Raw genomic sequence first — 16,132 nt, 5'->3', positions numbered from 1 at the left:
TGAAGCTCAAGCTAATAACTGTTTGTTTACACCTCGGGTGCATACAGAGCATAGAGAGCTTCAGTTATTAATTCTGCAGCATAGTTGGCGAACTATGGGTCCTGGTTGACTTACTAATGGGGATTTGCTCCCCTGAAGGTTTCTCTATGCTCCCATAGCCATGCTATTAACGGCAACTACTTAAAACACTTGGAGCAACCTGTTGATTTTGTTTAGTTGTCATTTTTTGCCAAAAACGTGGAGGCTTCCCAGATCAAATATAGCAATATTGAAATGTATACTGCGATATCCATTAAGTGTTCTCATGGTGGCTTGTGGCTTGGAGGTAGAGGGGTTGCCCCTCAACCACAAGATTGGCGGTTCGGGAACCAGGTTAGCTCACCTGGTAAAGCAAGTGCCCATATATTTATAGATGTGCACTCCTCGACGCAGCAGCCGCAGATTCGACTCCGCCCTGCGGCCCTTTGCTGCATGTCATTTCCACTCTCTATCCCATTTCTTGTTTTCAGCTGCTATATAAATATGGCATAAAAAAAAACCCAAAAAGTTTGGCGGTTTGATCCCAGGCTACTCTAGGCATGTGTCAAAGTGTCCCTGAGTAAGACCCTGAACCCCAAGTTGCTCCCCAGATGCTGAATGTTAACACATCTCCATCCCAAACAGAAAGATAGTCTGCTAAATTCTGCATATTTTCATTTTGGATCACCTTTGAAAACTGTAAAACAAATTACATGTACACACACACATTTACATATATATATATATACATACTGTATATATGCAGAATTGTTTGGGCCTGCCTTTACTACAAACCACCAATCAGTCTGGACCATTTCTACATTCAATTAGCAGTAAAAAACTAAGAAGTAAAAACAACCGTTACATTTGGATTTTCTCCAAAACTCCTTGTGAAATTTGAGACACACAAAGTGTATCCCTACCAACCTTTTGGCCACAAAACCTGCATTGTTCATTTACTCTGTAGGAAAACCAATTTCTGCATTGGCAGCTGCTGTCCTCAAGCCAATGTAAGGTGATTCTCTGTTTTCTGACTCAGCTTTTACACAATCTAAGGACTGAACTGAGATTAAACCTGACAGCAACCTTCACTGGCCCTTACAGCTGTTATCAGCACAACTTCTGCATTTGAATAAAAACAAAAACCTGCCAACAGTATGACTATGAGAAAGATAGAAAGAAAAGAGCAATGGCATGGCACTTAGATCTAATTTGTGTCATATTATGATACAACCAGGACACATAAACACTTAGCTACACTATGGCATCTACACACAGCTCTGCAAAAAGATGAAAATGTTATGCCATGCACTACAGTGTGTATTTTGCATGTGTGCAAAGTGGCGTGGTGAGGTGTTGTGGGATCAGGGCTGGGTGATGTGGAGAAAATCCAACTATTGACAAAATACCTTGATAATGATATTACGACGATATCGTTGGGTTATTAATTGGTGCTTTTACAAAATATTTACACAACAATATTTGTGATGAATATTTATCAGTAATGTGGATATATAAGTGGCTAAAGGCAAATAATAGATCTGCGAGAACAGTCTAGAAAGTTCAGAAAATGACATCACTTTACCGTAATGCAGCCTGTAAAACCAGGAAAAGACTTACGAGATTCATTACGACACTACGATATCCAAAATCTAAGACGTTACCCTGTCTCATATCACAATATTGATTTATATTTATGTTGCCAAGCCCTACGTGGGATATGAACTACATGTTCTCTCTGCGCCAACTTCAGATCAATGTTGTGTTTCAAGAAAGAGAAGAGGTAAAAGAGGAGGGATTACAACATTGAGCCTCTTCAGCGACTCCCAGAGGAGCACAGGGCATTACTGTGATCAGTAACACTTTAATTAATGAACACCTCGCAATGCTAATGGTGGTGCTGCTGACCTCTCAATCATCTCTCAACAGTGGGATCACTCTTTATTAGTGTGCAGACATGTGCTGAATGTACAATTCTAAGTGTCTGTTTTGTACTGCAGTAATGACCAAGGTGCTATAGGAGATATGCAGCAAAAAAAACAATTTTTTTGACTATATGTGCGGCTAAATCCTACACCGGGAGAAAGGATTTGACATGTGAGTAACACTAATGTGCAATGTGCAATTTACCTTTCCAAAGAGTATGGTACTGCATTATAAAAAAGCACATTGACAGATTTAGTATTGTTAATAATAGAAATATAAACAGAAATGAATAAATTATACAGAGTTCTTCCTTCTCAGTCTTACTGTGGCCTCAGTTTGCTCAAGCTCAAGTTCTGTGGGTAAAGAAGTGTTTAATACATGTAGTACTTGTTTACCATGGCAGTGTGTGTGCCCTAGAGAAAGAACAGAGTAAATTGCTGAACAGTCATGAGCGGGATGAGAGTCGTGCATAGCTCTACACAGCCAGTGCAGCCTGCAATTCCAGCTGAAAGAGAAAAGCTGGCCTCTAATTGCAGGAACAGCAACTAGGGCTACCAAAATGTAGACACACTAATTGATGCAAATAGAGTAACAACACACAATGCAAAAAAAGCAACTAAAATTCAATGTAGTCAAATGTGGCTTCTTTGACACATTAAAGCCAACATTCCCAGATGGTTTGCCTGAACAGCCACAGAGCTAAAGAGACGGCGGGGATAATCATACCTTTTTGACATCTCTGACGAGGTGGTACAGCGTGTTGGACGGACCATGTCTCTGTTGAAAAAAAAAAAACAAGCACAACACATATATTTAATATTGTCTGACAAAATGTTGTGTCTGGACCCCTGGACAACTAGCTGGTCGTCTAGGCGTCAGCTGATGGGGATCCTTGTAATAAATACAAAATACAAATACATTTCTGAAAGAATCTACTGTATATGTCCTGAGGACATCACTGCTAAAACCATGCTATTTAACTATATGTAGATGCTCAACGCAACTGATTGTTGCAGTATTCTATCAAACACCGGGGGGAATACACACAAAATAATCTGTGAACAAGCAAGGAGTTGTAGAGATAAAGTAACGAGCGTGAAGGAAAGCCTGGCAACAGAAGTAAAAACATAAAGTACATGATCTACTCTAATTGTTAACATTACCGTTAATGTCATTACTGACATCTTTTTTAGCTTTGACAAAGCAATCTCTTCTGTTTTCACACACCCTCCAGCAAAATGCCTCTTCTTCTCCCACTGTGGTGGCCTCTCTCTTACCACGGATTTAAGACCATTCAACTGTCCTGTGGTCCTACATGAAGAATCATACAGATGTTTTAACAGGCAGACCTGCTGAACCTGCTTGGCCAGTCGTCCCAGCCCCCCTTGTTGAAATGGAACACGCAGCGCGTGCGTAAATTACAAAAATTCTGAGGAGCACGACCACGCACAGCCACAATTTGCAGAGCAAACTGGTCAAGCCAGGCATCATTTTCTGGCTCGCCCGTCTCGCACCTGGAACACCACAGTGTCCATAAACCTACCTTTAACTAGGGGTGTGAATCTTTACTGGCGTCAAGGTTCAATTATGATTATTCTGTCAACGATTTTAATCGAAGCAGATTAGAAAAGTAACAAACACCAGTAGGCAATAACCAATTTTTTTGTCCACGTCTGCATTGTGATGCATCAATTCAATGATTCATTCCAACAACCCCTACCTTTAACCTGCATGCAATACTGTTCACTACCAGCTCTTGCGCAAGAAACCTTACAATCAACATTTAACTTTCAAACCCACTATCGCAACTATTTGTAAAGAAGGCCATCCCCGGTGTGTTCCAAAAAAGATAACGCAACTCCTAATTACAATCCACTCATGTGTAATTTGGTATTACCGTGTTGTAGAGCTCCTCTAGTCTGGAAAGCGTGAGGAAACGATGCACACTGACTCCATTTTCAATCAGCAGCTTGACAAAGTCCACTCTGTCCAGAACTAAGGCATCCAGCATGGCCTGCTCCAGGGAACCGACCTAAGGCACACGGGATAGGGAATACAAATACTGACAATACCGTACACAGAACACACCACATACCACCAACTATACAGGAGCACCGCAAGGAAATACATAAAGACTATCACTTACTAAAACTACAACAGGATTATTACAATAGGATTTCACACAACATATAGTGGAGCCACACTTTGGTTAACACTCATTCTTCTTATGTTGTTGTACTTTTCTCTTCCATAGACCACAAACCCAAATCAAAGTTGAATAAAAAATTGTCACAGCTTTAAATTACACATGAAAACAGCAAGGAATGCATTCTTCTCAATTATGTTCACAGATGACCACAGCAGTCCTTGATTATTATTTGAAACCGTTTGCCTGTTGCTGAACCGTTCACCCATGACTGACTCTGAGCTGCCTTTGGCATCCAAATAGGCTTTAAAAGTCTATTCCTTTTTGCTGACGTTTAAGTTTTCATCTTTCTCTTTCTAATCACATTAAAGTATTCTGAACTGCATTTATTGTATTCACAATACATTATAATATTATCAGCTGTTGAGGACCGTTTCTGTGAACAAATGTCAGGTACAGTACAATTCAAGACCAAAAAAGAAAGAGCATTTTGAGCAGTGAGAATGCGTTTCAGTATAAAAACCACATCCCTGCTGCACAGAGCCCGACCGATAAAGGAATTTTAAGGCAGATACCGATACAAATAATTGGTTATTTAAAAATCCGATATGCCGATATGTCGGCCGATATATATATTGTACATTTAAGAAAAAAAATCCAGAAACGCGTTACAAAACATAAACAGATTTACCTGACATCAGTTATTTGTTGTTTAATTTATGAGGTCTCACTAAAATAGTATGATAATAATTTGTTTATTGTAACAGAACACAGGAACCTCAAATAATATTAAAGTTCTGATGAATGAAATGTATAAAAATACAAACTTAAGATATGAAACTTAAAGTCCTTTGAACAAAGACACATTAACAAACAAACAAAAATTAGTGTTGCCAACAGGGACATTGCAGAGCGCCCTCTGGTGTAAAAACTATGCAACGCCAACACTCATAACATAGTCTTAGTTTTTAAATAATCATTTATCAGAATAATTTATTTGTCATTATAAATGATTCTGATGAATGAATGTTTAATTTTTTTTTTTTTACTGGCCATTATGAATGCCGATATATCAGTCGGGCTCTACTGCTGCAGAAGCATATTCTTGTTCAACGGTTTATGGATCTTTCTTACAGGCCACTGTTGCCCGTAGATGAAGATTTGACTGCGGGCGATGTCCACTCTGTTCCAAGCCAAAGCCAAACTCAGCTGGTCAGGAGCTGAAGCGTTGGCACCTAAGAGAGGATTAAACCAGAAAAGGATTTATTTCCAAGTTAGTAACACTAACAGGAATTTGCCTTGGTGGATGGTGCATACATACACATAAACATATTAATAAATAAACAATAAATTCCCCCAAAAATGTAATATACATAAACAAATATGTACAATATATCTGTTTTAACAATAAGAAAAGAAGATTGTATGGTTTAGTGCAGAATGTACACAGATGTTGAGAAATGTGGAAACGTTTTGACATAAGTTTGTGCAGGTGTCAGGTATGTAGTCCAGGATGTCTGTTTGTGGAACGTGTAGTGTCTAGGGGTGGGAAGCGTAAAGCGTCTGTGTCAGTGGGGATCCCGGGCCTTGTTAAAGAGGCCGACTGCAGCAGGAAAGAAACTTTTTTGGTCCTGATGGTCCACAGCCTCCTGCCAGAGGGTTTCAAAGTGTTTCCAAAAGTTTGAGTTCGGGGTGGGAGGGCTTGACACGAGAGACATGAATTCCTTAAAAACAAGGTATTTTCTTAAAAAGAGTCTTTGCTGAGCTTTGAAGAAGATATTGTTACACCCATGTCTACTTTGCTGACCATTTATGACCAAAGGCAGATGGTCGTGATGGCTCTTTTTTTTAAATACATCCCTGTACGTAAGATATGTATAATGTTATTTGAATGCAGTTTCCCCAATTGTGTAGCTTTTAAAGTGCTCTAAGCATTATTGGGTGACGTCACTTGTTGTTGACGTTCAAAGTATTCTCAAACAAAATTGAGGCTAGCTAGCCCTTCCCTCTAAAAAACGTGTGACATTGCTTAGAGCAGCTTTAATTTAAGTCAACATTGTGATTATTTATTAACTTTGCAGCTTGTTGCTAGTTTTAATCAGATTTGTATTGCACTGAAGTAGGACCCGTGGGACCTAAACTTGTTCAGCTATGGAGCCGTTGCTGCAAACTTTTGAGAGCTAGCTTGTTTTGTGAGCTGCAGAAGCTTTGTCTAACTTCTGGCTTGGTGGATCTTTGCTTGAGTTTACCATGTGTCTGCTCGGTTCCTGCCTTTTTCTGTGTATCTGTAGAGAAGATGTCTTCCTGTCGGAGAATGACAGCCCAGTCTTTGAAGTCTCGCTTAATTTAGCCTGATCCCTGCACAAAATGTGGAATATGACTGTGTTCCTTTTGATTTGCTGTGCCCTTGAACATCATTTACAGTGCTCTGATCCTCCAATAACATCAACATGACGTAATGAGTAGACTACAATGAAGTGACATTCTGGAAAGATCGGATTTGCTCAATGAAATATTGGATGATGTAGAGGTAAATAAAAAATAATCTGGATTCAAGGGCACATTGACAAATAAGGATTAAATAAAAGTGTTGCATGGCAGTAAAAAAAGACGGCCTTCTTCATCGTCACCTCTCTCATCACTGGGATGGATTTGCTGCATGCCAAATAAAAAATCTGCCAAGATACTCACAATGTAGAGCAAGTATGTTTGTTTGGTGTTCCTTTGACATTTGACTCGTGTTATGTTTTCACACATCTTTAGATCAATTTAAATATAAATTGATCTAATAATAAATTATTATCATGGAGTTTAGGCTCATCTGAGCGTATACAACAGGGACAGCACTTCAGTTGGAGTTGAGCCAATCCATCTTAAAAACTTTCAAGATAACAAAAAAACTCAGAGGCAGCATTAAATGAATCAGAACAAGACAATACAAAACCAAACCTATTGAATAATGCAAACAAGTATTTGTAGCTGTTCACTTGTTTAGTGGCACTCTTAAAACACTGTTGACCCTTGAGATAGCACACAAAACTGCTGTCTGCTGTCCACAATAATAATTCACCTGCACGCTGGGAAATCACCAAAATGAGAAAGATAAGGCAGCAATTCATCTCAGCCTTTGGAGAAATCCACTGCAGTATAAAGAATACTAATAATCCCCTGTGTTTAGACAACCCTTTGTAATTTTTAATAAGCGTAAGTATCATCACTTTACACCGGGCTCTGTGCGTCTTAAAGGCCTGCTGGAGCTTAATGGTGTGAGTTCAGACAGACTGCTAGTAAGAGCTTCAGTGGAGATATGTGTATATTAAAAGGCAGTGTCATCAAAGGCATGTGGTTTCACTCAGCCTGCCTGCAGGAAGGTTGAACTGCAGCCAAGTGACTTTATGGATCCAATCTTCAAGACATTGACTACTTCAGATAGCAGACTGTCAGTTACTCTAAACTCCCCTCCGCTACACCATGTGTCTTTAGCTGCAGTTTCATTCTTGTTCCCACTTTGCTGTCTCACAGGCAGGCTCGCACACTCGTTCCTTTTATAGCTTTTTTCCTGCTCTTGCTCTGTTCTCTCCTCACTGTGTATGCCTGACTGTGCTGTGCCGTGTTGAGCTTCAGGCAGTTGCTTAGTTCTTCAACGAAGGAGTCTAATCCAGTGTTTTAAAAAGCTCTCAGGCAGGATGTGACTGATGTGATTTTACACTAAAAGCCTTAACATGTCTCATTCACTCAGCCGCAGAATGCGACATGTATGTAAAGTGGCCCTCCTGCCGTAGAGCCCTTCTTTTGCCCCTTTCTTATGGTTTCCCTCTCATCCTTTCACTATGATTTCCTGCTTTCCTTTCCTTTTTTCTATTTTGTCTTCTCTTTCTTTGATTTTAGTTCCTCCCTTAACTCATCTACATGTCATTCCTACCAAAATGCGGAATTAATAGAAAAGGGACTAAAAAAGTGAACAGAAATGAAAGACCGAGCAAGAGATGGAGTCAATGTATGAGGGAAATATCCCACGTGTACTTAGGGAAAGTAAGAGGGTGTGGTGCCTGACTCGCAAGGCTGGATAATGTGTTGATAAGGAATCCGCTTGACACTGTCTTTGATTTTTTAAGGTTTATTATATCAAAGAATGTCAGCATCAAGCTACACACTCTGCAAAAGCTCTGAGAATGACATAACCCAATGAACACTGTCCCTACTAACACCAAGCATTGTCTATATAGGGTAGCATGTTTAGATGACATGTTAGTTAACCTTGAAAGTTATGAGGGGGAACGGTCAGAGTTCATAGAAGGGTGCCCCAAAGTTAACATAAAGTTCATTGAACATTCACAGCCACCAATCACAGCTCTCCACATAGCACATCCCCTTCAAAGACCACTCCCCTAAGATGTAAACCATGAACCCTTTGCATTGGTGCATGACAGTGCTGCATACCAGAACTTGATTCAAATTTATAACTCGTTAGATACTATAAGGGCAAGAGTCTGATACCAAGACAAAGATCAGGGAATGTTACATGGACCAAAGAAATCATGCATCTTAACTGCTACACATTCATAATGTAAAACATGGCTCTCTGTCCCTCTCCACACTCACTTGTTTAGTCTCTGTGTAATTAAATGTTTCTCTTAGAAAATCCTGTGTGATGTATAATCATATACACGCGCACGTGTGTCCCTCATGTGTGTCCCCCAGAATTTCAGAGTGAATATTTCGGCGTGCTCTTTAAAACATTAACAAACCTCTTTCTAGCACGTGTATTGACAGGAAGACCTTAAACTGTCTGCTGTGTTGTCGATGCCTTGAGATAACAAAGGAAGTGAAGTCACAGCAGGTGAGCGCAGACTGTAGACTTCATTCAACCCGCCTCAGTTACACCACGCTCCACCTTTTTGCCCTTTTTTGGATTAGCCGATTTCAGGCACTGCCAAGATGGCGACAGGGAAGGAACCACCGGGAGCGGCCCACTTTCAGTTTTATTTTGCTCTTGAGAAACCTATGAATGACGTTTTAGAGACTACGTTTCTTATATTATACACTGTAGGGTGCAAACTCCAGCGGCTAGCGTTAGCGGCATATCCCTGAGGAGCAACCATGACATTAGCTTGGAAGTGTGGATCTATTAATCCTTTGTGCGTGCGCGGGCTTGCGTGGATGCCTGTGTGTGTGTTTGTAGAGGGGTGGGGGCATGGTAAACATTGAAGGGAGAAATAGGGTAGAGGACTAGGTGGTTGAGGTTAATTGTTGTCTTGCACTTAAGGAAATTTCTTTGCATCTCAATTTGGTCCAATTCCCTGCCCTTATTGGTAAATGCATAACAATTTATCACAGTGGACGACTTGCAGCCTCTGCTAGCTGTATATATCTCTCTATACTGTAAGTCTGTGCTGCTGACTGATTATTCTATGTGTTGCTGTGTAATATGTGGAAGGGGGGGAAACCAACATAGATATGACCCCTTAAAACATAGACAACTAGCTTTTCCGCAACTAATTGCAATGCCCTTTGAAGGATGTATAACATTACCTGTATACTGCCTGTAAAGATGAAAAACCTTGATCTTAAACATTGGGAGGCTGGTCACACTGTACCAAATAGTGTAGTTCTAAGAAATGAAAAGCTGATGTGGCATAATAGCATACAGTTTGGCCATGTGTCCCTTTCAAAGTGATTATTGACCTCAAGGGGAATTATTTGATAAATCTAAATTAATTTACATTGTGTACTTCAAAGGCGATGAATTAAAAGACACACTACTTTTCATTTTTTCATAATTCATTGGTGACTCTAAGTGTCTTCCTGTAATTACGTGTCTCAGGCTACACAGTTAATGAGCAGCTGTGTTCGTGCTAATTGATTATTCTGCAGGTGTTGTTGTGATATCGGGATTTATTAGCATATAAAGTAGGGAACCTGAACTCACTGCAAGCGGCTTTAATAGCTGTTAGACTACAGTCTAGAGTACTATTTACAGACTAGAGTGCCAGAACCTCCTCACATTAAAATTAATATTTTATTTGATATTTTGTGAAATACATTGTTAAGTGTTATATGATAATATGGCTGTATAATAAACACATAGCTAGAGCCAAAAAGCACCTCTGATGTTAACAAATTTAAACTTTATATCATGATGCAACCAAACATCATTTTGTCATTTTCCGGGTGGTTGTGTGCCAGATGTGCTGGAAAAATACTTAGCAAGCCAAAAAGAGCCAGGAGTTAGTGGATAAAGCCAGAGAATACTGGACTGATATTTGTCAGGCAGTGATAAGAGGACAACATGCCTCTGGCACTCTGTTTCAGCTAAAACTGTTAGAAAGCAATTGTTTGATAAGGAAATACAATATCAAGACTTAAAGCTGCAAGTTTGCTTTGGAGTCTTTCTGCCCCGCAGAGATCATTAATGGCTTAATGGAGCTTTAAGAGAGAAAGACATAAGCACAGATGTCTAGGTTTTATTCCTGAGCTATGAAGTGCAAAAGTAAAAACATACTTGTGCGCTTCAAAACATACACCTAACTGGGACAGTGAGAGGAATGCTTTATCATCCCTCTTTTATCTACTTACACCCATTATTTGTTAAAATAACAACATCCCTGGAGGGTGATCGTAAAAATGGAAACCACTTACTGTACGTTCATGCTCCAGCACAGACACACACACACACACACACACACACACATGCACACACCCACCTTTGAGTAAAGCAGTGAGGATGGCAAGGTCAATGTCCTGATGACCCTCCGACCCCATCCGGAAAACTGTTATCTGAGAGACATTGAGACAGAGAGAGAGAGACAGACGCAGAGAGAACAAGTGAAAAAAGGGTGCAAAACAGTCATTCTACACAAGCCAAACTGTTTTAAAGTCAACCTTATTATTTATAAAGGAATTTGATGTTTGACTAAATTCATCACAGTTTATAGAAGTCACATCTTGAGAGATGGGGCTCTTATTTGTTGGATTAGACAACTTCACTAAAAACGCTCAAGTGCAGGAGGAGATGAGCGACGAGAGAGGAAAGAAGAGACAAGAGGGGAGAGGAGAGACAAGAGGGGAGAGAAGAGACAAGGGAGGAGAGGAGATTTGAAGAGAGGAGAGATGAGGTAGGAGGGGAGAGGAAATAAGAGACAAGTGTGGAGAGATGAGGACAGACAAGAAAGGAGAGAAAAGATGAGATGGGAGGAGAGAGGAGAGAGAGCACTGATGTAACTTAAGTGTCTCCCTCCAGACTTTCTTCCCTTCTCTCTTGTCTTTTTTTGCAGAGGACAGCACAAAACTTTCACATAGAGCTTGTTCATTGTAGGGAGGGAATAAAGGGATGCGCCGACAAGACAAGTGGGGGGGTGGAACCACAGTAAAAACCATAACAGAGCCAGAGATGAACTTTATATAAAACTAATAATGCTCTCCATTACTAAAAAACATTGTTCTTATTCTTGCGCTGTGTCAAACACGTTTTGGATTAGGCTCTTGTGAAAATATTTTACTCTAAGGCCACTTTAGGTCTTGGTCTGCGTGGGCTGACATGTTTTTTAGATGTATTTTTTTATATCCTGCGTGAAATTAGCTAATGGTGTGATGGATGAAAGCCAAAGTCCCCTGACAGGGAAATCTGAGAAATGGGAAAGCTGTTCCTGGATTTTCCCCCCATCAAATATCGCAGGAACGCATACACACACCCGTGGTAACACGTGTGTCGGCTTGTATGTGTGCATGCGTGAAGGGCACCTTGTGGGAGTCGCACACAGGAGAGAATGCGTGTTCTGAATGTCTGACGAGCTATTCCTCTAATCCTACCATCCACCCATCCATCTCCTCCCACCTCCGTTTTCTCCCTGCAGCCCATCTCCCTTCCTATCTCCCCCCTCTAAATGGCTTCATTTGGTGGAGCTCTGGGAATCTGCAGGCTTTGCTGCTACTGCTGCTTCCCCTTAGGGCAATGCTGCAATGTTGTGGGCTAACCCTCCTCTTTCTCCCTTATTCTTCTTCTCTTTTCACATACATCTAAATGCACCAAAGTAATTTAGTTCACAATGGTGATTTACAGTATCTATAATGCTGGATCATTAATCATGTGTACGCCGTTTGCTGACGACATGCTGGCTCCTCCCTAAGAGACAAATGAGGAGTGTGACTTTGTGTGACGACTTCGACCTAGGTCATGCATTGCAAATGCAATCGCTAATAAGGTAGTTTCTAAATGTATGTGTGTGTGTGTGTGTGTGTGTGTGTGTGTGTGTTTCAATGGTGTGGCCAGTGGCTAGGTTATCATTATCTTAGGTCAAAAACACTTGACAATTGTCACAATTTTCTGACATTTTAAAGAGCAAACAATTAATCAAAAAACAAAACAATTGACAGATGAAAATAATCGTTAGTTATAGCCCTACATGCAATACTGTGATCTAACCAAATAAGTCAAGGTAGACATTTGTCTAGTGTGTGCTCTAATGCAGTGACTCTTAAAAGGTTTTAAACTATGTATGCAAAGCTGGGATTTCCTAACAACATCAGTTTAAGAAACAACCAATCAGGCGTGCTCATGTGCAGACCTAATTTCCCCTAATTAGTACAGAATCCTGATCTGGCCACCATTATACCCTTTAGTTATCATTATAGCGGAATTGGGAGTTGTCTTTACGCATGCGCACACTTACACACACACACCCACACACACGGTTCTTGGCAGCCTTCAGGACTAAAGATGGATGACAGTGTGTAATTATATGATTAGGGAAGATGTTCTCCATTCTTTTTACTCTCCCCTTTCTCTTCAACTTCTCCTCCACAACCTTTCTACCAACCATCATCTTTCTGCCCCCTTGCTCCCCCTTCTGCTGCAACCACTTATCTCACAACAACCTCCCACTGGCATGCTACTGTACTGTACTCTCCCTCCCTCGTCTCTGTCTGCTTCCTCCCTATTTCTTCCTCCTTCTACCCTTTCTCCAATCACACATCCAAGGTGACCCTGTGGATATGCGCTACCTGTTTATCATCATCATAAAGGCTCTACAATACACAGACTAAGCAACACAACCTCTATGACGACCCAAGGTGGCTTATTTACTGTAATCTTAACGATCACGCATAGAGTCATCAATAAATGTGTGCAAAGGTAAACAGACTGCTTCTCCCCCGTCTATTTTCATCCTCCTATGCAAGCAAAGGTGCTCTTGAGTGTTTTATGTTAGCAAACATGTTTAACACAGCTTCATTTTATGCATTTTTTTACTTATGGCATAAACTTGCCCATCTGTAGTACATTACATTTTCGATGTGCTTGGTTAATACTGTATCTTGGGTAATTCCGTATCTTAAAATGTTTAAAGTAGCTTGGCCTCTACACTGACAATCATCATCAGAGGTCAACATGCAAGGGACAGGGGCCATGACTCGTGTTCACGCTCCATCTCTCTGTTGACAAGAATACGAGGAGAGAGGAAAAGAGCGAGAACGAAGAGAGGCAGACAAGTGGAGGCAAAGATCGGGTCAGATGCGAGTCAGTAGGAAAGCGGAAGCATGTGTGAATCAAAGGCAGACAGAAGGAGGCAGATATGGTGTTGACAAATTCAAGACGGCTATCAGAATGAAAAAAAAAGGCAGTGCAGTCTTTCTTAGTGTGACTGGGATAGTCGGAGACGTTAAGCCACATGATAACAAGAGGATCAGAAAACTGTTCTTCACGCTGCAGTGAGCCAAGCTGATTGGAAACATTCATCTCCATCAAACAGAATAAGGACCCTGCTGATGCTGCTACATGTACATACTGTACAAGGCATAAGGAAGACTCCACACACACACACAAATACACACACACCCTCTTGAAATGCTAACCATTAAACATAAAATATTTAGATACATATTTATTATTTTATTGGATACATCAATTGACAGGCTGCAGCCAAAGCAGATGAAAGAGAGAAATAAGTGTCTATATTCATGCAATTTTAAAAACTGATAAACTGCCCTGCTGATTATTACACATGGAATTGTCCCTATAGCTCATTGCAACACACTGCACCTCATTTTTTACATTGTTTTTCCACTCAAACCCCTTCTCTTACTTCTTGTCTTATTTCCTACCGGCCTCCCTCACACACTCCCTCATGGTCCATTTATGTCCCTCTTTAGCTCTCCTCATCTTCGTCCTACTCGTTTTTCAGGGAGGCAGAGGAACATTGCGGGTTGGTGACTCCTCCTTAATATTTAATCCGAATTAAACATATAAGGACTATTCTAGACTCAATTATTCATACCGAGCTGGGGGATTCCAGGACAGTCATCGTGCCCCCCCCCCCCCGCATACCAGATAAAGAGCGAGGCACTGAGAGAGAAACGGAGGCGGCGGTCTGAAGAGGCACTTTTCTTTTAATTGGATATACACATTCCTAGCAAAAAAAAGAAAAGATGTGACAACAGGCCTTGATGCTATTTAAGGCGCTGGTTCACACGCAGCCGGCAGTCTTTTCTGTGTGCTTGTTTGACATTTATATGAAACTGTTCCACCCATATGGTGATATAAGGAACAAGATAAGACATGTGTATATATAAAAGGATAATTACCCTCATCATCTACACAAACTAATACAAATGTGGCCTAGGGTTTCTCTTAATATTTTCTTTCATTGCACTTGTAATGCACACAATCTATATACTTTACATCTATTACCCAAAAGTAAAATTCAAGAGCTTGCACATTATTTATTGATTAGCTGTGCAATTGCAGTATTTCCCTTCTATCCCCCTTCTGACTTGAAACATAAAAATCTATCATCAGTCAGTTTTTTTTTTTTACTGGGAGATGATCCAGCACACTCTTAAATTAGACCAAATGAAAGCATAAAGCAGATAATTGGCACGACTGTTTGTAGCTGCAAAGAGCACTTTTTAGTTTTATAATTTACTGCCTAACGGACTTCACAGCAACATAACAATGATGAGTTTCATCATGTGGAATTCTGAAATTACAGGCAGAAACAGACTATGAGACAACCATTTAACCATATGTTCCACTTTTGTTAAAAACACAAAGTTACACATTTTCATATAGGCTACATTTCAGTGCAAGTTTATTGCCTCTTGATATATAGCACAAACAGCCCTGTGTATAATAAACAAAGCGGAGGAAAAAGGGAGAATAACCGAAGCACAAAATGTCTACATGAATAAACCAAAATCCTGAAAATAAGGAAAAAGCGAGACGCATCCTTTCTTTAGTCTTCCTCCATCACTTCACTTGCCCTCTTAAGCAGACTCTCCCTCTCAAAAAACAAGCCAGTCACTTTTAGTCTTCTCCTACTTTGTGGCTTCCCTGCTACAGAGCCAAAACAAAAACTAAGCACGGGGGATCTGGCACACAAACACACACTCTCATTGTCTCTCTTTCTCTTGCACACTTACCCCCTTTCGGGCCGCTGCACTGACCCCGGAAAAAAACACATTTGCTGCCAGTGGGAATGAGTAAACGTATAATTGCTATGGGATACTAGTTCAGGCACTAGGGACCTAACAATTCACTATGTTTTCTTAGTTGATTTACCTTTATTATTTGGTTTATTTATTTATCTTGACATAGGATTTTTAAAAATTATAATTTTTTATTTCATTTTTGTCATTTAAGATAAAATACAATTTCAGTTGCACTTTTGATGAGAGAACACATCTGTTTTGCACAGTTTATAGAAATAAAGGCAGACTTTCTCTGCAGCTCATTCTGTAAAAAAAAATCATGAACAAATTGTATTGTGAACTTAAAATCACGAATTATATTGAAACGTGAGTTTTGCTACATCCCTAACAGGTACAATACAACTAATATATGGTTTCACTGCATCCCTTATACGTATTGGGTATTAGCTGCAACGTCACAAACTCTCACGTCTAAGTTACACTCATGTCATCTGGAGAGAAACTTAATCACGACTGTAGATCAAGAGTGAGTTTTCATAGAGTGATAGAACAAATACAAGAAATTCCTCTGCAGTGTGTGTACGTTTTTAGTCTCCAGTGTAAATATTGCAAACTTAT

At 40.2% G+C, this 16,132-nt stretch overlaps 1 protein-coding gene across 8 annotated transcripts in view; it reads right to left on the bottom strand.

Moving 5' to 3' along the window:
• Window positions 1-16,132, bottom strand: part of trpm3 (transient receptor potential cation channel, subfamily M, member 3) — a 160,267-nt gene that overhangs the window by 29,108 nt on the left and 115,027 nt on the right. For all 8 annotated transcript variants that reach the window (XM_034871238.1, XM_034871237.1, XM_034871242.1 and 5 more), the window contains exons 9-12: window positions 10,795-10,867; window positions 5,225-5,325; window positions 3,842-3,976; window positions 2,671-2,721 (exon numbers count right to left, since the gene is read on the bottom strand). In XM_034871238.1, the coding sequence (XP_034727129.1) occupies window positions 2,671-2,721; window positions 3,842-3,976; window positions 5,225-5,325; window positions 10,795-10,867 (360 nt within the window). The remainder of the gene's footprint in view (window positions 1-2,670; window positions 2,722-3,841; window positions 3,977-5,224; window positions 5,326-10,794; window positions 10,868-16,132) is intronic.

This window comes from Etheostoma cragini, chromosome 5 (genome assembly GCF_013103735.1).
Source record: "Etheostoma cragini isolate CJK2018 chromosome 5, CSU_Ecrag_1.0, whole genome shotgun sequence".
NCBI classification, from domain to species: domain Eukaryota; kingdom Metazoa; phylum Chordata; class Actinopteri; order Perciformes; family Percidae; genus Etheostoma; species Etheostoma cragini.
This window is presented reverse-complemented; position numbering and strand designations above follow the sequence as displayed.